Genomic DNA, 22,101 nt, shown 5'->3' on the forward strand with positions numbered 1-22,101 from the left:
GCGTTCTTTCCCCCTGGTTTGGTGTCGGCGGGTCCCGGGTAACTCCCTCCGAGCAACACCCGCGGTCGGGTGCCTCGTTACTGGGTTGAACTGGTGAGGTGAGCAAATGGCAGCCTCCGGGGTCGGTCCTGCCGCCCCGCCGCTGGCTTCTGACGGGGGACTGCAGCTTGGCTGGGGGAGAAAGCCGAAAATGACCTCTCGGGGAAAAATCCCTGGGTTTCTGTGAGCACGTTGGAGGGATCATCGTCACGAAAAATGTGGAAGGGCTGATTCCCCTTTTCCTTGCCCTCTGGGTTTAGAGATGACTGATATTACCACTTAGAAAGATTACTGTGTGTCAGCCGCATCAGCTTGCTGTGTGCGCGCTTCCAGCCTGCCGTAGGCTCCAGGTACAGCAGACCACGTCTTAACCCTCATAAAGGTGTTCCAAACCCACTTGTTCTACTCCCGTCTCGTTTTGTTTTAACCCGAGATTTGGCTTCCAAAAAATGCTTGTCCTTATTTTTGTCAAAGCACGTAGATGTGCAGCTGAGCTGGGGTGATAAGCCAGGAGAGCGCAGACGGTCGGGTGTGTGAGCGGTACGATGCGGTAATCGAAGCCTGGGTGGAAAAGGGTTGTGCAAACACAGCGGAGGGCAGGCTGGTGTGAAAGCTAAAGGCACTGTCTAGAGCGTTGTCAGAGCTCAGCTGGGGCACCATAGCTTGCTGTGGCATAGTAATGCAAAACATGCTTTTGACCAGACAGGAATAATTTTATTTCAAGTACCGAAGAATGTCCTTATAACCTGGAAGCAAGGAGGAAAGAGGCTGTGTAAATAAAGACTATGTTTGGAGCTGTCTGGCTTTGTGGTGTTTGGTATTCCTAGCCAGTAATCACCCCTGTTCCTCAGTAGAAAGTACTGAAGGTAGGCTTTCCCAGAAGACATTTTTGTAACGTAACCTCTTGCCCCTTAATTTTATAGGTGCTCTGCGAGGGCAAAGCTGAGCTGAAAGTCCACAACAGCCATCCTCACCAGGGTAATACTTCAGCTTTCTGGCATTAAGGACCTAGGGCATAATCCTGCAGGTATGTTGTAAATATATATAGCAACCAGTAACTTGCACTCATATTTTACAGGTAGAACATTATTCTACAGTTGTAAATTGGCATTGCTATGACACTAACAGACAAGAATTTTGCTTCTTTCTTATGCCGTAATTTCTTGAGATTCTTTTTTTTTTTAATGTAGCTAATCATACTCTGGGAAGCAGTGCAGGAAGTATGAGCCCAGAGTATGATTATGTATTTCAAAGACAGTAACAGCAGAGGGAGCATGATTTACCATTTAGTATAAGAAGTTTTTCAGCCTACGTTTAAGTCAGGAATCCAGTCTGTTTATAATTTCCATGCTGTGCATATTGGCAAACTTCCAAAGAAGCAAGCTGTAAACATAGATATTTTTCCTATGACTAGTTCTGATTTTTGTGTATGGTTTTCTGTATGTCTGAGAAATGAGAATGTGCAGTATGGTAGGGGGCACATTCTAGGGTGATCTTAGAATAGAGTCAACGCCCGCACTTCTGAGATAATGTCTGATTTTAATTAAATTGCTGATATTAATTGAAAGAAACAGTTCACCGACAGTAGACATTTTTATATTAAAAAAACCCCTTCTTTCTGAACAGGAAGATTTTTTTAATGCTATACGAGCATATGGAAGGTTATGTTAAGTATCATGATGTACTAAAATTATGGGCTTTGCACAGTAAAGTGCACTCTAAATTCTGATGCTGAAAAATAAGCTCTAGTGGAAAAAGAGCATGCAGTCTTGCTGTCTTTGCTAACAGTGTGGGATTTGACTCTAGGCTGCTTCATAGGGGATGAGCTTGCAGATGCTGCAGAGTAAGATGCAGGCAGATTTGCTGTGCCTTAGACTAGCATGAATTTTCTTGCCTGCTGGAGTGCGGAAGAAATATTCTTTGCTATGGTTTTAAAAAAAACTGTTGGGAGCTAATCAAGATAATTATAGTTTCTAAGGTTATTATTATAATGAAGGATAACACAAGCCATTCTATATTAGAAGAAATGCATGCAGTTTTGCATGATTGTGCTGTATCCTTGTTAATGCGTGCAAATGAACAGCTTTTCCTCCTTTTCTTTTGGCTTGCCTTAAAAAAACGAGGCAATCATGTTGTATTATTTGCAAGGCAGTTATAATTATTTTCAGATGCACATTAAACCCTTTGGCAAGAAAGGTAGTGATGCTGACTTAAGCTGCTTTGAGCAGTAAATCCAGTGTGTACTGGAGGAAGGGGCTGGGAAGCAGTTATTTGGTGATAAAGAGAGAAGAGAACTTGCTGGTGAAGAGGCACCTAATATTGAAAGGGAGCAATGCCTTTTGTGTCTCCCTGGGTATGACTGAGAGCTAGCTATTTGTAGCAAGGTAACTGCATGTTGCACCGGCAATGTCGTGAAACCTGACATGAGGGTCAAGATATGACAGTGCAGTCTGGGTAGGGCACTGACAGGCGTTTAAATCCAAAGCTCTTTGGATCAGAGGAGTGGTTGAACGTTGGAGCATCTGAGTTAATGTGGAGAATGAATTTTGGCCCTAAACTACTTGTTTCAAAGTCTTCAGCCAGTGGTGAGGGTTTGCTTTCTTAGGATAAAATTAATATGTTTCCGTAGTATTTAATAATTTTTAAATAGTTTTATAGGTGCCATCATGTGCCAGGCATCTTCTGGCTAATGTGTCAGACTAATCTGCAAGACTTGAAATACTGCTACAAGCTGGATGTTTTTTATGGCTGCTTTTCTTATAAAGATATTGAGAGAAGCTCTTCCTTGGCAACATCCTGAAAATCTGTTTACAATTCAGACCATCTTTTGGCTCTAAATAAGTATGTAAGCAATCTTGCAGGTTTTTTTGTACCATTTTCCACTTAAATATAATTAGCCTTGTCTATGGCCATCAATACTGATAGCAAGTTGTTGCCTACTTTTGAAGCTCCATTGTTTGTGGAGGGGAAAGGTGATGAAGCCAGCTGCGCAGTCAGTTCAGTACTTCTTGCTGTGTCTGCAAGCAATAAGCCAGTGGGTGGAAAGTACTGGCATTTGGAGAAGTCCCAAACAGACCTGTCTCATCCAAGAGTCCAACCTCAAATTGCTGTTTGAGGATGGACCATTTTTCAGAGTCTGTCATGTGGGCCTCAACTGTATATGCACCAAGAACCGAGCTGTGGCCTGAGGTGACTTTGAAGTAGTGATTTGCTTGTTAGATTTCACCATGATACTTTAAATTTAGATGCATGTGGAAGCAGCTGCTTTAGCAGTGATTTTTCAGGTGTCTTTAATAGCATAGGCAAGCACAGAAGAGGAGACAGGCTGTAACACTTACTTGTGTCATCAGCCTGTAAGTTGTTGCATTGGGATGGTTTGGAAAAATAATATATTAATCAGATTTTGACAGTATCTAGTTGTGATACTTTGTCTCACTAAATTTATTCCCCTGTAGCAAAGTGTGGGTCTGTAAGAATAGAACCAAACTAGGGAACAATAGTCTACCTTAATTGCTTGGAAAAAACCATTGCAGTATGCTCTGGGAAAAAAAAAAAACAAAAACAAAACAACCCCCCCCCCCCCCCAAATAACCCCAACCCAAAACCAAACCAAAAACCTGGAAGAAACAGAAAAATAGAACTGATATGAGTAATTAAAATTTGTCATGAAGGAAATGTATAGCAGAGAATGTCTGATGACCTAAGATACTGACAGAGCAGTGATTTCTGCTGTGATCTGAGCTCAGTATTGGTAACATTCTGAAGCAGTGAGTTGGCAGTCTGCCGGCCAGTGATGGTATGCAGGTTTTTGACTGTAATTTCGTATGGATCAGTGAAGTACTGCACCCTTAGTGCTCTCTTTTCACTTTTGATCTGTCTGTTACATGTTATACCTATTTTAGCTGTGAGGTAATGTCATCTGAGTTTTACGTACAGGGAACTGAAATATAGACTTAAAAAGAAATGCATTCACAGGAGCTGAAATTAACCCTGTGAAATGTTCCCCCTCCTGTACCTAGTCTGGAAAGAGAGGTGACTTTGCTGGTAGCAGTTTAGAGCAGCTAAATTACACCCCAGTTCTATACCTCTTCTGGAGAAGCCTGATAGGAAAGGGAGTGCTGTCATGTCTAAGTGGTGGAGTAGAAGAATACTGTGTTTTTTTTCCAGAGTTCATGTGATCAAAATTAGAGTTCACAATACAGCAGGAGTAACACTCTGGCCTGATCTGCCATAATAAGCAACAATAAAGGGTATGACTTTTATTCTTTAAATTTCACAGACTGGTCTTAGGTTGGTTCCGCTTAGTTTAATTCTTCTGCGTGAGAAGTCTGTGCAAATTTGGATCCTGGAGGAAGGACTCGCTTTTGTCAGTCCCTGTTTTTAGTTAGCCTGCCAGGCAATTGAAGGGTTTCTTCTGACTTGTTTTGTTCTTCTGAGCACACCCTCATCTGGGAATGAAAGCTGACATCAGGAGTGAATGATCAGCCATGAGATAGGTAATTGAAGATGCGAGTTGCGCTATTGTGTGTGCTGCTACTATTACATTCGTAAAAAAAGCTACAGAATGCAAATCAAGTCCCCCTATACACCATTGTGCCAACTGAATGGTACTTGTTGAGGCTCTTTGGTGGGGTGAGGGGAGAGGGGTTCATGTTTTTAGGGCCTCTAGCTTCAGCATATGTGGGTAGATGGCTGCCTCCTGTCTAAAGGAAGGCTCTGTGAGGGTGCTGCTCTTGTTCTGTGGTGTACAATGGAGACTGCAGCCTATCAGTTTGATCAGAAGTGGGAGTCCTAAAGGGACTGGATGAGTAATAAGTATTTCTTTCCTCTTCTGACCTGAAAAAAGTCCTCCCTTTGGCTTGTGTGGGAGCTGGCTTGAATCCCCCATGACTGGTTATGAAATTCAGAGTGGGTGAGAAACTGATAACCCTGGTAGATGTGCAAACAGCTTTTCTTTTATAGGTCAGGTCCATGTTTTTATATCTTCTTGATTAAGAATTTTTAGAAAGCTTATTTAATTAATCCAGTCTAACTTGTGGAGAAAAATTCCTTCCTGGTCTATTTTGTCTATAAGAACCTCTTTTCCTTCTGCCAGTGCTCTCTGAAGTCTGACAGCACTCTTTCCAGTGGGAGCAATGATTCATTGAGGTCTTACACTCTAAAGAAGTAAAGTGTTTGTACAATATCCATTTCATTAGCTTTTTAGCTCTGCTGGCTGGGCATATTTAAGGGAAGGAAAGGAGCAAAACATTAAATATGTGTTACTGTATGCAGAGAAGCTCAGTTCTATCTGTGTTGCTGGAACAGCTTCTCACTGTGGTGAGAACTGCCTTTTAGGTAAGGCAGTGGTGTAAGTGCTCATCTCCTACATACACATGGCCTCAGGATCCCTGTGCTGATGGCACTTGAGGTAGCCTGACAAGCCAGGGCAGTACGCTTCTTGTCCTGGGCCATCTTACAGCACTAGCTCAGGACAGTGTGAACTGCCTGCTCTCAGTTCCTGCATGGGGGGGTTCTTGTAGCCCCAGGCTGAACTGAGCCCAGTGGCTCTGCTCAAGCCGTCTCCATCTGTTGCAGAGGAATGTTGCTATTCTCACTTAAATAAAAGGAGATCTTAAATTCACCTGTCCAGCATGATGTCTTTGTCATTTGACGATGCTGTTGAAAAAAAGCCAAAAACGTAGGCAGTATTTGTGTTACACAGACTTCTTATCTGGCATTTCTATGCAACTAAGTTCTTCCGTTCTCTGTTTGAATAAAACACACTGGCTTTATAAACATTTGTCTCAGTTATTGAGGTAGGAGGTGCTAATGTCCCTTCTGCCTCTCTTACCCTCTTTGTTAGCAGATGGTTTAGCTATGGTGGGGTGGGCATGCATACGTGTGTGTGCACACATGCTCGTGCTGTCCAAGAATGTGGTTATAACATTATGTTCAGCCTCCTGTAATTCACTATTTGTGCTGGTTTTCTGAGTAACAGCTGTGAAAAGAATGTGTATAAACAATTTAAAAACCCTGCAGCCAGGTGTCCTGCTTGTTCAAGCAAGAGCTGATTTCTCTGTTTACTGAGGTTTCTGTTTATTGACTCAAGTAAATCTGAGTGGGATGGTAAAGCTGTTAAAGATCTGCTATAAAGACAAGCTGCTAGCTGTAGTAAGTGTTCTTCTTGGCAGATATCCTCAGCCATGAGAGAACATGGTGGGGAGGTGCAGGGCGGAGAATGTAGAGTGGTGTTGTTTTAACTGGAAAATTCCCTTGTAATTGTTTTGCCAGGCTTTGTGTAGTGCATCCAAAAAACCACTCCATGAAATGACAACAGACTATGCAGATGGACATTTGTGTCTTAATATATCCAAATTAATGTACTTCCCAAGTGCTCTTCACTTGCTGTACTTTCTGCTACATCACTTATTGTGGCTTTTAGTATTGGCAGACCTCCGCATGGTACTATTCATTCAGCTTTACTCAATTCTCAGATTACCCATGTACTAGTTCTGAACTAACTTAAACAAGCATTTTGGGAATATGTGGTTTGCAGGGGGGGTGAGAAACAGAAGAGGGAAAGGAGAAGACTTATTATGATGCTGTGAGACACTTTCCTGCTTAGTCATGCTTGCAAACTTGTGGTAAATGTTTCTGATTCCTCATGTAGTCTTTTAAAGCAATCAAAAGAATAATTTAAAAACAGTCATCTTGGCATGCGATAATACATAGCAGAGAACAGAGCTATTTCTAATGCTTGAAGTGATGACAGTATCACTGATGATGTGTTTGGTGTTTATGTCCATGGCACCGGTGAGCTCAACTGAGGGTGAGGGCTTCTATCATGCTGTGGGCTTGAAAATCCCAGAAGGAAAGGGCAATATCCACCTTTCACCTTCTATCTCGTGTTGTGCAGGCAGATATGTGGAGCCCAAGGGAATAATGAGCTAGAGTTGTTCCAGAATTATCTTATTTTAATACCTTCCCACTTGCTGCATTGCTTGAAATTTTAGGATATTCCATGTATTTTCCCTTCCCTTCATCCCCTTTTCTCATCAGATTTAAGTGATTCCATTTTGCCCCAAATAGCTGCATGTTGTTTACTGTATTTGGAGTAACAGTGGGTTGCAAGTGGTCATTTCCAGCTGCCAGTTTACCCAGTTACAACAGGTAGGAAAAAAGAATAATTGCTTCTTGAATTAAGGTGAACAGTTGTCATCTTCCTTCTGACACCGTGTGCATGGGTGTTACACGAGAGCTCAGTGTTTGCTGAGCTGCAGTACTCGTACGTGAGGGCTGACTGTGGTGGCTGTTCTTGCTTAGTGAACAGGCAGCTCCGGAGTGAGCTGTGAGCTGATTCAAGTGCAGTGCAGGCTCCTCATAAATTCCCTGGAAGAGGCAGTCCTGGCCATCAGAGCTACCAGGAGAATTACAGCTTCCAGGAGGCTCTTTTGTACAGACCTTGCATCCCTTACTTCACTTGTCTGCTACCTTGTCTGCCTGTCTGCTCAGACTGGCTTTCCCTGCCATGCCCTCAGTGAGCTGTGTTCTTAGAAATGTAACAGTCTGCTTTCAGCCTCCATCTCAAGGGGCTGGGTTTCGAAGCTGGCACAGCCTTTGAAATACAGAAGTCATAAGGGCCGTGCCCAGAGGCCAATATGCTGGGATGATGCATCTTGAATAAGCAGAGTTGGAAATTTCACTTTCAACTTTTCCAACCATTGCTGCCACTTCCACGGTACAAAAGGCTATATTTCTTTATTTGTCTTTCTCACTATTTGTATTTCTAGACAGTTTTTATATAACTGAGTTTCACAGCATGCTACAAGTCTGACCATTTAATATAGACTTTTATTATTATTGGAATACAATACAACTTTGTATACTCTCCTACTTTCCAGCTATAATTATGCATGAAGTGGAAGGCATTGAGCTGTCCTTGCAGAAGATCTTGTTCTCACTGTCTCAGTGGACAAATACATTGCTTCCACATCTGTCGTGTGGGCCTTCCATGGACCGCAGTCTCTTCCATGTAAATCTGAAAGAGTATACCAGATAGCATCTGAAACTTAACAGCTCCTGTGGTTGAAGAAGACTTTTTATCAAGCTTCACTGATTAGAATTCAGTATTTCAAGATCTAAATAATTTTCATGAGGGTGAAATGACTGAAGATGAAGATTAATGCCTTGGGGTTTTTTCTTACAAAGAAGTTAATCATTTTTACTCCTCCTTTTCCTTTTAATTTGTTACAGGTTTGAGCTATCTGGAAGATGAAGCCCTGGCTGCAGTTGGTGTTCTTTACCTGTATTTTCTTGATCTGGCACGCAGAAGCAGAGTTCTTCACCTCCATAGGTAGCAAAAGAACATACGCACAATGTTGTGATGTAGTTAATGTGATGGCCAAAGCTGTTAAGGTTTACAGTTGAAGCATGTGGCTTTCTTCATATGGCTCTATCAAGCACTGTCCACATTAGGAAAAGCTACTCTTCTGCAACCTTGATGCTATTCTGCATTGCAAGTCTTGCATAGTGCAATTTGTTTGCAGTTCGGTAACTTAGGACGCTGTGACCAACATGATGCAAGATTCTCTGGGGGCCCTGTCAGTAAAATAAGACAGTGCCTGTGTTTTATTAAGAATTGTGCACCTGTTGTCATCTTGAACACAGCCTGAACCTTATGCTGAAAAGCTTAGTCCTGAATTTATGATTTATGAAAAGAATTTCAGTGATAAATATGTGAAATATTTTCTTTCACAGAACCTGAAATCTCCTGTCTACTCAAAAAGCTGGAGTCAGGTGTTGGAAGGAAAATTTAATATCCTCCTTACCTTATGTGTGTTTTGTAAGATCTGAGTAAATCCTGAAGAATTCACGTTGTTATAAGTCCTGAAAATAAATTTATTTTTATGACAACTTAGTTCTTGTGTTCTAATAGAGCCATGAGCTCAGTGGAGCTATGTTTCTGAGTGGTAAAACTCAAAACTCTCAATGGTTTATTTTGCACCATGGTGTGGAACTGCTCAGCCAGAGCAAGGCAGAGTGGTGTTTCACTACCAAACTCCAGCACATGCTCCTGTGCTCTGGAGTTGGCTACACAGTATTTAACTACATGTGTATTATTTGGTTCTCTTTTTTCCCCTAAGTAGCTTTTTGTATAAAGTTACTGTGAAGGATCACCTTTTCTTTACACTTACTATTTCTGAACCTTTCCTAACTGAAAATAGCACAGCCTGCTGACTTCCATCTGTTTAATCATGCCTCATTAATAATTACTTCGGAATGCTGAAACTAAAGCTGTGGCTGCATTTATAAATCTCATCCGGTCTTTCAGTGTTTGGTCTTTGAAAAGTTTGTCATAGCAATTAGGATTGACATGCTAGCAATTTCCACTAATGCTAATCAGGAGAGAGTGTGTGTGTCAGTCTATAAACATTAGTCTGAAATTCCTCTGTACTTAATGTTAGGTTGTGTTTCCACAGTTACCCATATTGAAAAGCTGTAATCTTAAGTGGTGCCAGTGGTTAGACTAATAATTTATTAGTGTGACGTAATCTGTATCCATATGTAGAACAGATGCTTTGGCAACTGTTTGGATCTTTCGTTACTTTTGACTCAGTAGTTGTATTAATGTCAAACCATTCTTTTGATTGTTTTGCATATAATTGTAATACTAAAAGTAATTCAGAGGCAGTGGAAGGGTTGCAGCAAAGCTACATGAGCCACTGAAGTTGGGATTTTAAAAGCCCCTTGAAGCATTTGAATGCCAGACCTGTATGTATAATAGCTTTTGTGGTTTACAGGCATTGAAGTGCATGCCCTTAATTTGTCTGTTCTTTGTGGTGGTTTTAATAGCCCTAGAGCATCTGAGGTCTGCCTTCTGTGCTGTTGGAAATTGTTACATTTTTAGGTCTGATTAATATTTGCTCATACTCTGTTTTTAGGTCAGATGACAGACCTGATTTATGCGGAGAAAGACTTGGTACAATCTTTAAAGGAGTATATCCGAGCAGAAGAGAACAAGCTCTCTCAGATTAAAAGGTAGGGGGAGAGGTTTGCATAATGAAGAGTGACAAAATGGCTTATCTGTGTTCAGTTAAACCACACCTTTCTGTCACCACTCCTTGCTGCTAGATCTTGTTAGTATTTCCTCAATAGGTAATCACAGGGAGACCAGAGGTACTAAATTGGCTGTAACTTATTCCCATGAACCTGTGGAGAGGGGGTCCTGCTTCAGATATTGTTTAGACTTTGCTTGTTTAGAAACTGTTGTCTGCTAGGCTCTTCCCACTTTTCCTTGTTCCTTGTACCATCACAATGCTTCTGTGGAGAAGACACTACTCATGTCAGAGGAGTCTTGTCCATGTGAGTTAAATGCCTCTGGGTGCCAGTGCTCTGTGCTACCTGTTGTTTCCTGGCATCAGCACTGCTTACAATGGCAAAGTGTGCCAGCTGCGTTGTTTAGTGGAGCGCACACCAAATCCCTGCCTTCCTTCCTGTGTTGGCTTTGCCCTCAGGGACAGCTTTCCTGCCTTGTTCTCTTCAGTTGCCGACCTGGCTACAGCACATCTCGGACATTATCATGATTGCTTAGTTCACTCGAAAGGCTCTTGCTGACAACTGATGTTTTCTGTGTCCCTTAGGAAGACTGTTAATACTCATCTCGCTGAAAGTAATATCTAATAGGGCGTGACACTAGAATAGTCTAAATGAGGTCCAGGTTCAGAAGAGCTGAGTTCCTCTAAATAGAGCCATGCTTTCCAAAGAATTTCTGAACTCCAGGCTATATGTGGCAGTTTGATCTCCCTTTGGGGATATAGGGTGGGGATAGGGCTATGAAGTAGTGAAATGATAGGAACTCCTTGTTATTTGTATACACAAATGTTCATTTCTTGAAAAGCTGCCCTTTTGAAGAAAAGCAGTCTCCTCTTCAAGTATTGTTAAAGAGAAGGTCAGTTCAATCTATGTATAAACTGGTAGTCTTTCAAAAAAAGAAGTCTTTTTTCATAGACTGACATATATAAGTTTTTTTTCATGTGTTAAATTTTCAGTTGACTCATGTTTTGGTGTATTTGTAAGCAAGATATTCTGCCACTGTGTCAATATTTGAGCCCTCATGCCCTGCTCATGTTTGAGGCATATGCTTTGTAACAGAGGTACTAGATTTTATCATTTGAATATGATAACACTTTTCAGCACTCTATTAGTTCCAGAGATATATTTATGATTCAAAAGCACATTGTGATGTGTGTAAAGAGACTAGAACTTGACAGTATTTACTACCTTGCAAAACACATATTAGAAGTAGTGAAAGTCTAAATTAAAAAGAGGGTGCAGGTGAGACTGACTTTAATATATGTTGTTAATCTGATATCCTTGCAAAGGATCTCTGGAAAAGCCATCTTTTGTTCTATTGCAACATCATAGTATAGGGAAGCCAGGTAGTCTGACGATTTTTACCTGTGTTTACATAAAGTTGTTTGTAACCATAGTTCATTCATGGCTTACTGAGTTTGAGATTACAGGCTCAAAGGGAATTTCTTATGTTCAGTTATTAGCATCTCTCAGCAAATTGTTTTCTTCCTATTGATTACTGGAGAGAGGAACACACAGCTTGGCCAGATGCTTCAACAGAAGAAATTCTCACTGTAGCATCAGCAATGTAGTTGGCAGTTCAACTATACTGGAACACAGAGGATGAAGTTTCCCGCTACTGCTTTGAAGTTCACCAACAGTGCTATCTAGGTGACTGACAGCACTGCCACCGTACTGTCTGAGGGTTTCCAGTCTGAAAATCAAAGCTTATGGTTTAGTTTCCATAAAGCTAAAAAGCTCTTGGAGTTTTATTTGTGCTTGTATTTTTACTAAGAGATAGATAAATGACACTCTCAGTGGTTGTGTACTATATATCATTATTTTCTGAAGTGCAGTATGCTGAAAATTGATGGCTAAGACTCATTGAAAGTGAGATGCATGCTTACTGGAGTAAAGCTTAAAATAGTAAGCAGGGAGACAAATCCTTTTAAAAGAAAGACTACTGTAATTAAAAAAAAAATCAGTTGTACTTCACTTTATCCTTGTGAAGTTGAAAGCTTGAAAGCTGGTTATGATGGCAAAAGCAGCAATAAATTGATTCTAGCTGTGCAATTAGAATGACTTAAGAAGGAAGACATGCATTCATAAATTGTTCTCAGACTGAGGCATATGATTCTCGTTCCAGCTGGGCTGAAAAAATGGATGTACTGACTAGCAAGTCAGCCTCTGATCCAGAAGGGTATCTGGCACATCCTGTAAATGCATATAAGCTGGTGAAGCGTTTAAATACTGACTGGCTGGAATTGGAAAACCTAGTTCTTCAGGATACAACAAATGGTAAGGAGTTACAGGGGAGAGGATATCAGGAGGTAGCCTTACAGCACAGTTGCTTATCCTCCTTATATTCTGGAAAGCTGCAAACTCAGCTGTGGTTCAAATATTACTGCTAAGTTTGTTTGAAACAAACTAATGACTGGCCTCTTATTTACTGGTTACCCAAGTGCAAGAAACTTGCCACTGAAACACATCTCAGGCAAGGCTCAAAGAAACTGTTATCTGTCTTAGGCCCGTTACATTTTGTTTGGTTTGTGCTGCTTGGGGAAAAGGGGCAAAGAGGATATACTGAAGTTGTCACCTGTGTTGGCAGCTATTGTTTTATGTCTAGTCCTTAGCTTTATGTTCCTTTATATAAAAACTTACTCATCTGCTTTCCCAGTCTGCTGCTTCTCTTGGTGATAATTGTTTTTTGACCATGTTGATCAGTAGATAAGATTTAAGAATCAAAATGAGACCCATACTGAACTGGTGAAGGAATTCATATCAGCCCCAGCATTAACAGTTGGCAGATGTTATAGTCAGTCTGTTGATAACAGGATAACATACAATTGCTACTTGTAAACCTATCCTTCTAAATCAAATGTTTCCAGTACTAATCTTTGGGTTTGCATCATATTGTCAAAGTATCTGCCTGAATTTGCTTTCATAGCTTTTCTTTTAAATATGGGTTTATTTTTACTGGCCTCCTTGAAAGTAAGGGAGAAGAGGCTATGTTTTTCGGGCAGAACGCTGCATGTTTTCCCTTTCTACTCTGCATATGCTAAAGTTTAGGTACTTGGAAGCTTTTTCCAGCCAAGATTTTTTTATTGCCTTTTGGAACAGTCATCCTAGATGGAAATAAAATACTCAATTCTATTGAGTACTTCTGTCATTAATTCTTTTTCTAAAGGCTTCCTTTTCCAGTTCTGCTTGCTGCATGACTGGAAAAGGCTGGGTTGTCTTCCTTTATTTGATTGCCCCCACTTCTGCCCAACCAGCCTGCTGTGTAACCTTGATATGTTTATGTAGTGCATTTAATTTTACTTCTAAATGTCACCTGGTTTACTTGTCAGGTTTAAAAGCCTCTTCCTGAGTCAGGTCCTACCCCTACTGAGGGGATCCTGGATCAGGGTCTCTGTCCCTTGAGCTGAGATTTGAAAAGCTCTTATGGCTTTACAGGTTGGAGTAAAGAGTCTGAAATAGTTGTCCAGTACTATGATCTGCAGTTGTCTCTGTGGATATCGCAAGAGAACTGATGAAAGCTATTAAGTTTTCATGCTAGAAAGAGAAATTACAGGAAAATGAAGGTCATTAGATTCACGTTGTACTTCAGTAATTGTGTGGCACAAGACTGAGAGGCTTAGTTATTTATCCTTTATCTTTTGCTTGTGAGCTGTATTTTTTAAAATGCGATAGAAAAAAATGTTTTTATAATTTGAGAGCCTAGTAAGAGGCTTTAAATCTGGATTATTTGAATCTCAATTCCCAAAACAAAGCAGATGTTTCATCTTCTGTGTTAATCTGGTACTGATATTTATTAAAACTCTGGAAGTAACATCTTTCCCTTTTACTGCAAAGGCTTTATTGCAAATCTTACAATTCAGCGTCAGTTTTTTCCAACTGAAGAAGATGAGACTGGAGCTGCGAAGGCTCTGATGCGCCTGCAGGACACATACAAACTGGATCCTGAAACTCTCTCTCGAGGAAACTTACCAGGTAAGTGCACAAAGGTCTTATCTGCTTTAAAAGGAAGTAGTAACATCCTCAAACTCTCTCCAAAAGTCCTTTTTCGGTAATAAGGAAGGACCACTGTGCTGAGAGTCCATGTGGCTTAGATGTTTGAGGACATATCTACTTTGGCACTTTGAGAACAACCTTGAGGTTGTTCCTACCCAAGCCAAGGTGCCGTGGTCTGCAGTGACCAGCTCAAGTAGCTTTTTTTAATTGGTATTATTTTAAAAGAAAATACTGGGTTTTGTTTTGGATTTTTTTATAATTGCTATACCCAAAGCAACAAAGGATGACATACTTTCTCGTGCTGGTTACTGTGTAAGCAAATACTGTGGGTACTTCCTGTCCCCTATAACTTACGATCCAAGGGAAGGAGCTGCTCTGTAATTCTTTGCTCTGATGGCTCTTACAAAGCTTGGCTCTGTTCTTGTTTGCTATGGTCTTCCAGTAAGGCTTTGGTTGAATCACTTTGCTTGTGTTCCTTCTGTGAAATGAGGACTAACAGCTTTTGCCACAGATGTTTTGGAAGGTATGTAGATATATTGGGATGTTTCAGTGTTTTGGCAGCTGAGTCCTGATAAATGTTTGCTGCTGCTGCTTATGAGAGACTTCCTGAAACAGGTTATGGTTGCTAGCAGCACGCTGTTTACAAACTGAATAGGCTTCATAGAGTGTGGGTAGATGAGCTGACAAAACAGTTTAGTTATTATATGTAGGTTACTAACAATGAACTTAAAATTAACTCTTATCTGTGCATCTGCTGGGCTGGAGCAACTGGAAATTAGAGCACAGTTACAGTCAAATGGATACCCAGTTTGTCTAAATTGTGCATAAGCAGGCTGATGGTTAATATACATCTCCAGTAAACAGCAAACAAGCTAGCTCTGCATATAGTCAGTTTCTCTGATCATCTAACAGTGTTAACTTGTAGGTTGTGTAAAATCTGTTAAGCTGTCAGTCTGCTCTGCTTTTGTCTACAACAGAAAACACAATAGCTTAAGGCTAATTTCTATGTTAAACTTCTCTTGGTTTCTGAAGGAATTAATGCCACAGAATTATGATATAATGTAATCTTTAATTCTGAAGATGATCAGTTTGGTACAGAACCTAAAATATTGTCTAAGCGTTGTCTTCAGAAGCCTTTGTGGATGATAGAAGTGTGTATTTATAGATACTCCTCAATGTGCCCCATGTGCTTGAAGGCAAAGATGCTTCTGTGTGGATTACTTAAAGCTATCTTTTTGGTTTTAGGAACAAAATATAGATCATCTTTGACAGTAGGTGACTGCTTTGGTATGGGGAAGACTGCTTACAATGATGGAGACTACTATCACACAGTACTGTGGATGGAACAAGCTTTAAAACAACACGATGAGGGCGAGGATACAACAGTCAGCAAAGTGGAGATCCTAGATTATCTCAGCTATGCTGTTTTCCAGTTTGGGGATTTACACAGAGCAATGGAACTTACTAGACGTCTGATATCCCTTGGTAAGAACAAAAACCCTGCTATTCTAGCGCTGGGGAGTGTTGCCAGCAACAGAGCCAAGAACAGTCATGGCCCATACATATTGGTGAGCTAACTGGAAAGATATCCTGCCAGATGACTTGTAATAAACATGGGTCCTGGAAAAAAAAAAGTCTACTTGTATATGAAGTATCTTTAACGAGATGTCTTATAGTCCATGCTGTTATTATCCAATGACCATATGTATGTGTGACTGCAGTACCTGTGTGCTTTGCTTCAGTGTACTGAGATGTTGTGTTTGGTAATGGTTAAAGCCTGGGTTGTCTCAAGTGGACATCAAGGCTATCACGGACTTAGGCAGATCTGTAAAGTCCTACTGACTTCACATATTCCTCTTTATTCCTCAGTGCAGGTACTTTTTGATGCTAGAAGAATACTTTGCCTGAGATCTTGAAGTATTTATTTCTGAATATTCAGAACAGATTGAGTTTCTCAAAGCCTCCTTTTAACTCTGGTCTGTTTCTAGCTTTCTCTTGAGTAAGCAAATAAGCATTGCTTCTTATCCAACTTTGCCTACTTCCTGCACTGGAAAGGTTTATCCTCTCCAATTAGAATTAACACCTACTGCATTATGTATTTGTATGGTTTTTTAATCAGCTGTGGTTCTTAGTTTAGATGTTAGCGGCATCCTGAGAGTGGGTGAAGCCTTGCTATTGAAAAATATCTATCAGTCTAATTTCTGCAGACACTGGAATGAATAGATTAAAATTTACAAGAATATGAATATGTACTGAATCTAGCTCCCTTCGCAATAGTATGGTTTAGCACTGATAGCAGAATGCAAATCCTTATCAGCACTAAACAGTGGGACAGACTTGGCAATCCCTTCTGGGAGCAGCAACTTCCTCTGCTCTGGGCTCAGCTTCCTTATCTGGCCACTTTTAGCCTATGCTCTAAGGAGTGATTACTTCTGTGGCCTTCTGGGTTAGTTAACTAAGAGAAATATAAGCTTGGGAGGGTCAGAAGGGAAAGAAACTGTTCTAGGTGCTCGTGTCTAGAGACACTTCGTGGTGAACAGGGAATTGTTCCTTAGTTATGCTGGGTAAAGATCTATTGATGATGTTTATTGATTCATACCAACATCATTAATAAATCACTAATGATAGGTCCAATGAAGGTAGTGATCCAGGATACCTCCCATATAAACCTGTTACAAATATCTAGAGATGCATGCTGTAGCTGTTAAGTGGTAATGCATACCTCTGAGCTTCCCAACTTTGGAGGAAGCCTTTGGGACTGAAGTCTGTGGCTGGGACTCCACCGCAGTCCTTGGTTAAAGCATGCTTGTGCAGTGCAGATGAGGAGCATGGTGGAGAGGAGGGGTGCAACAGCTAGACTAGCTTGATCTCTGCTGATGAGCTCTGATCTGCTTATCTTGGGTAGAACTGGGCAGAAAAGTTGAGAGAAAAGGAAGAACGTGAAGACCAAAAACTCCTACTCTTTTTTCCTGAAATACAAGTTTTGTGATAGGTTCTTCCAGAAATAAGTCTTTCACTGACTATGCCTACCATCCCTCTGCGGAGATGAAGTTCCCAGTGCTGGTTTTCAGTGCAGACTGGAGACAATGTCTTTGGTTGCCTGATAATGTTTTATGAAGGGGACAATTATTGCTGTGTCTTGATACAAAGACTTGTTTGTATTAACAATTCCTGAGATTGCATAAATCATTGGTTCTGTCTTGTTTTTTCTCTCAATGAAGACAGTACTCATGAGAGAGCAGGCAGTAATCTGCGGTACTTTGAGAAGTTGCTAGAGAAGGAGAGAGAGGAGGAGGAGAAAGAGAAATCGATAAACAAGACCATGACAACGACAGAACCAGTGGTGCAAGGTGGCGCTTATGAGAGGCCTCTCGACTACTTGCCGGAGCGTGACATCTATGAGGCCCTTTGCAGAGGTGAAGGGGTAAAAATGGTAAGGGAAAGGCAAGAATTTCCTGACTACGCTGCCTTTGCATAAGGGTGATCAAGGTTGCTGGGAGGTGTTAATTTTTCCCTTCTGTGAAACTTTTTTTTAAGAAAAAATTAAATGTAGTTCTGTCCAGGCTGAGATTTTTACCTTATGTCTTGGCCTCTCTATCTTTAGATGTTAATCCTAGACAGAAAAACAGCTCTCAACTGTACCTCTTAAAGGTTGTTGAAAATTGATTCTCTGCAGTCTGTCTACTCAGCCATTTGAAATGCCAGCTGTACTGATATACTAGGAGGCTTTTTCCACTGAGCTGGTTATGCTTTGCCACACTTAGAGTCACGTTATTCCTTCCCTTTTGCATCTTAATGACATGTCCTTCTGGGGTGACTATTTTGACCAACCAGTCTCCAGTACCTCTCAACAAACATGGCTTTAACTCTCAGTGGAGGGAAAGGAGTCTGTTTATTCCATCTGCATAGTCTTAATGATAAGAACCAGACTTTTTTTTTTACAGCTGGCTGTTTGTGTAGTTATTTGCTTAATCTGTAACATATTATGGTTTAACTCTCCTAAAGGTTAGTGTTTCAGATGTTACTCAGTGATATCTTGAGTGGCATCTTGGCTTTTTTATTTGCAGCAAACTACAGAATCACTCATGCTTACCTCTTAAATTTGCTAGTCTGATGGCTTTTCCAGTGTTTGTGGAATGAACCCCGTTTTGTTTTGTCTTGCCTGTTTTAAGTTCATGAAAAGTGGTTTCACAAACAATGTTTTGTTTGGTGTTTTGTTTCAGACACCTCGAAGACAGAAAAGGCTGTTTTGTAGGTACCATGATGGAAACAGAAACCCTCACCTGCTCATAGCTCCCTTTAAGGAAGAAGATGAATGGGATAGCCCTCATATTGTACGATATTATGATGTCATGTCTGATGAAGAAATTGAGAAAATTAAACAACTAGCTAAGCCAAGGGTAAGTTTCCCCTCTTCCATCTCACTAATGACTGCTAATTCCACACTTTAATCTCTATTGGCAAAGACTAGGCAAAGGATTTGAAAGATTTGGTTTCATACTACAGATGATACACTGCAGCTGTGAGCCTAAGGGGAACGATTTCGAAACTGCCTGGTGATGTAGGACCATAAAGCCCAGGCTCCTGAAGGTATTTATGCATTGTTGCACTTAATTATGCAAAGTTCTCAGTAAATGGCTTAGAAACCTTTTAGGAAACTAGGGACTAGACCTGAAAAGGTAGATGACTGACTGGCTTAGAGTGATAGGACTGGGTGTCCAATATACCTTAAGTCTGCCTTTTGAAATGGAGCCAAACTACAAAGCGAAACTAAAAAAGCCCAAATCTGAACAGAAGTGGGAAGAAACAATGGGGTATTTTTTTTTAAGCTGTGCTAGAAGCACATCTACAGGTTTGGGTTTTTTGCTTCAGGTAACCTGGAATCCACTGCTGCTGTTTTAAACCATAGTCTAGACTTGCACAGAGGCAGGCACTTTAGATGCCATGGTGTATCCATGAGTGGAACTGTGGTGTTCTCCTGAAGCCACACACAGCTCGTTGGGAATGATGTGATACAGTTAACACAGAGTGGAGGAATCGTTTGTGCTCTTAAGTAATTCCCAGTCTGGGACTTGGGAAAGACAGAGTACTTGTAAGGATGAATGCACAATGCAGTCATTTTCTCAGAGCACTTCAGATCTGACTTTTCCACCTCAATAGCTGTCTTGGGCAGCAGAAAAACAGATGTGACAGCTTCAGTATGCTAAATGTAGATCCAACTCAAAGGCCGTAGCTTTGAGTGGGAACCCTAGTTTTGATGCAATACCTGTTACCCATGGTGTGAGTTCTAGTGACTCTGCACACAATAAAAAAGCAGCTACCTAATGCAAAGCTAGTAATTATCTCATCTGATTTTTCTGGAGGTAGAATTTCCTGTCTGTTTCCTTTCTGGCAAAAAAAAAGTATGTCAGTGTGATGTCAGTAGTAGATGCTACACCTTAGTTTTCTGTCAGGTGTGACAAGCATGTAAAACTAAACACTTCTATTTTTATAGATGAATGGTTAATTTTAGCACTCTCCTAGCTACTGCTATGAAATATGGTACTACAATTCCAGTCAAGAATTACCCTTCTGTATGTATTTCTAAATGTAAACATAGTTAGAAACAGATTGAGAAACTGATGCTTCCTAAGAACTTAAATAATTTGGGATGTTTGTGAAGCTCAACTTCTATGACTACGAGCCAGCTGTGGGAGTGTTGGCAGAACACTCCTGTCTCAGTGAGGACTCTCACCTCCATAAATGGAGACTTTTTCCTATTACATCATACTATAAAACATCAAAAGCTTCAGATAAAATGGAAACATTCAAATACAGCATATCACTTAATCCGTTTTATCAAATTATGCACATTCTAAATAAGGCAGCTATTAATTTTTTGTTTGGTTTTCCCTTTTTGTTCCAAGTTTTACGGAAAGTCTCAAGTTTTGTTCACTGAGTTTTGCTTGTATTACTAATGTCAGGAATTCTTCATATAATTTATGTAGTGTAGAACTGGGATTAGTCCCTGTAAAAGTAGGTAGATATTGTAGTCTCAAGGTTCAGATGAAAGTTTTCAATTAAAAAAAAGCAACCATTTTCTTATAGCTTGTTTTTTCTAAATCTGTCTATAGCTCAGCTGCAGGAATAGCTTTAATTCTGCAGTACTACTGAAAGAGTGGAAAATGCAAGTCCTGTGATGAGATGGTCCTTAATAAATATAGCTTAATTTCAGCCAGGAAATTTTAGTTAGTAATCATGGAAGCTTTCAGACAGAACTCTGAAGTAGTGTGTTAGTTTTGGGCTCAGAAAGATGAGCACTTTCTTTGTTCTAAAATGCATTTGCAAGAAATTTCTACTTTTGGGTCTAAGCACTTTAGCATTATCTGCAGTTTACACTTGCCAGTACTTTTTTGTTTGTAGAGAAACAACATCTGGACGTGATTGAGAGTAGCTGTATTCAAGTTGGTTTTCAGGCTTGTTTTGCAAAATGCAATCACTTTTACTCCAATTCCAAAAAGTAGTTTCATTTCAGGCAATACATCAGAGCTGACTGGGAAGGGTCAAGAAAATTAACTTCATAGGTGTGGATAGCATTGGGACAGGTCTGCCATGAAAGTATGAAAACTTTATTCCCTAAATTCTGGATGTTACAGGCAATAGAGCTGTGCCTGAACAGGCAAAAATACGGCATGGAGGGCGACACATCAATATCTTTGAACTCAGTGCTATAGGATTTCAGCAGTGGAGCATTTCAGAAGGAAAAGCCAATGGAGTACATGTTAAACTAAACGCAGACTCGTAAGAGGAAGACTGGATGAAGCTTCTGACCAATCCTATGTGTTATGATTCTTCAAAGCCCAGCAAATGCTTGTTATAAGTCTGCTTTCTCCACCCTGAGACAGGAAGCCTCACATTTATCAGTTATACCAAGTAAGGTATAGATTGTATGTCTTAAATGAAGAAGCCTACCTATCAGAAAGAGAAGAGGAGATATGGAATAATATGAATGTAGTCAGGCTTATTTTAGTTCCGATTTATCTGATCAAATGCTAGGTGCAGAAACAAGCAAGCATATTCAAGCTTGAAAATGGCAGCAGAATGAAAAGTTTGGGGAGCTAAATTATATCCCAAAAGGTATGCTTCGTTGTACAAGTGAAGAACAACAGTCAGTCAGCCTGGCTCTTCTGTTATGATTTATGCAGGAGACATCTGGAACAAAATAACAGTGAGTCAGAATTACAGGAATAGCTGTGCCAAGAAGTCTTGTATAGGGACAAGACAGCTGACATGGATTGTAAAGCTGGCTGGAGACTTATTTGAGGAAAAATAAAGGAAATAATGACTGCATGCTCTGAAGAAAATGCAAATAAAAAGGCTTTCTGTGACCTATAATTAAGTGGAAGGAAGGAGACATGATTTAAAGTGTTTGTGGTTTGCAGGAGTTAAATTTAAATGTGGCCTGAGTTTACAGTCAAAGAAAGAAGTGTCCCAGTTCTTGTTCTCAGCTGCAAGTATAAAACCAAAGTGACCTGTTGCGTTATGCTAACAGTAGTCTATCACTCTGACACCACAGCAAACCTAATCAGTTTTGCCAAGTTCCAAATTTTTCCTACAAATACGGTGATGTGGCCTAATGGTGATGATGCATTACTTGCTGTTTAAAATGTATAGGTGTACTGTGCTTTTGCAGAGCTACCTTTATAATGCAATAACATATCTCAAACTGTCTCTGTGAATTAGATGTTCCAGGCATCTTCCAACTGGAAAATCTGAGCACGGTAATGTTGAGAGTTGCCCTCAGGAGTTTTTTTACCTCTGTGGGTTTGCCTGCCCCATAATTTGTAACTCATTCTGTAAAAGTTTTCACTTGTTATTTTTCATCTGAGAATGAGGTTGGGTTTTTTCAGTCCACATGAGGAGCAGGCTGATTAAATTTATGGAGTATCCAATGATTTTTCTCTTGGCCAAGAGCATGGGCTTCATATGTTGTTAACTTTTATTGTTGTTCCCTCT

The 22,101-nt window shown here is 40.4% G+C and overlaps 1 protein-coding gene across 1 annotated transcript in view; it reads left to right on the plus strand.

Annotated features, from left to right (window-relative positions):
- Positions 1–988: 988 nt before the first annotated feature.
- The window catches only part of P4HA2 (prolyl 4-hydroxylase, alpha polypeptide II), a 29,747-nt gene continuing 8,634 nt past the window's right edge, over positions 989–22,101 (plus strand). The window contains exons 1-8 of the mRNA XM_010578824.1: positions 989–1,066; positions 8,275–8,374; positions 9,963–10,059; positions 12,239–12,390; positions 13,948–14,085; positions 15,352–15,591; positions 17,328–17,539; positions 18,330–18,506. Coding sequence (XP_010577126.1) covers positions 8,293–8,374; positions 9,963–10,059; positions 12,239–12,390; positions 13,948–14,085; positions 15,352–15,591; positions 17,328–17,539; positions 18,330–18,506 — 1,098 coding nt within the window. The 5' untranslated portion in view covers positions 989–1,066; positions 8,275–8,292. The remainder of the gene's footprint in view (positions 1,067–8,274; positions 8,375–9,962; positions 10,060–12,238; positions 12,391–13,947; positions 14,086–15,351; positions 15,592–17,327; positions 17,540–18,329; positions 18,507–22,101) is intronic.

The sequence above is a fragment of the Haliaeetus leucocephalus genome, unplaced genomic scaffold, assembly GCF_000737465.1.
Source record: "Haliaeetus leucocephalus isolate CR32 unplaced genomic scaffold, Haliaeetus_leucocephalus-4.0 Scaffold656, whole genome shotgun sequence".
NCBI classification, from domain to species: Eukaryota; Metazoa; Chordata; class Aves; order Accipitriformes; family Accipitridae; genus Haliaeetus; species Haliaeetus leucocephalus.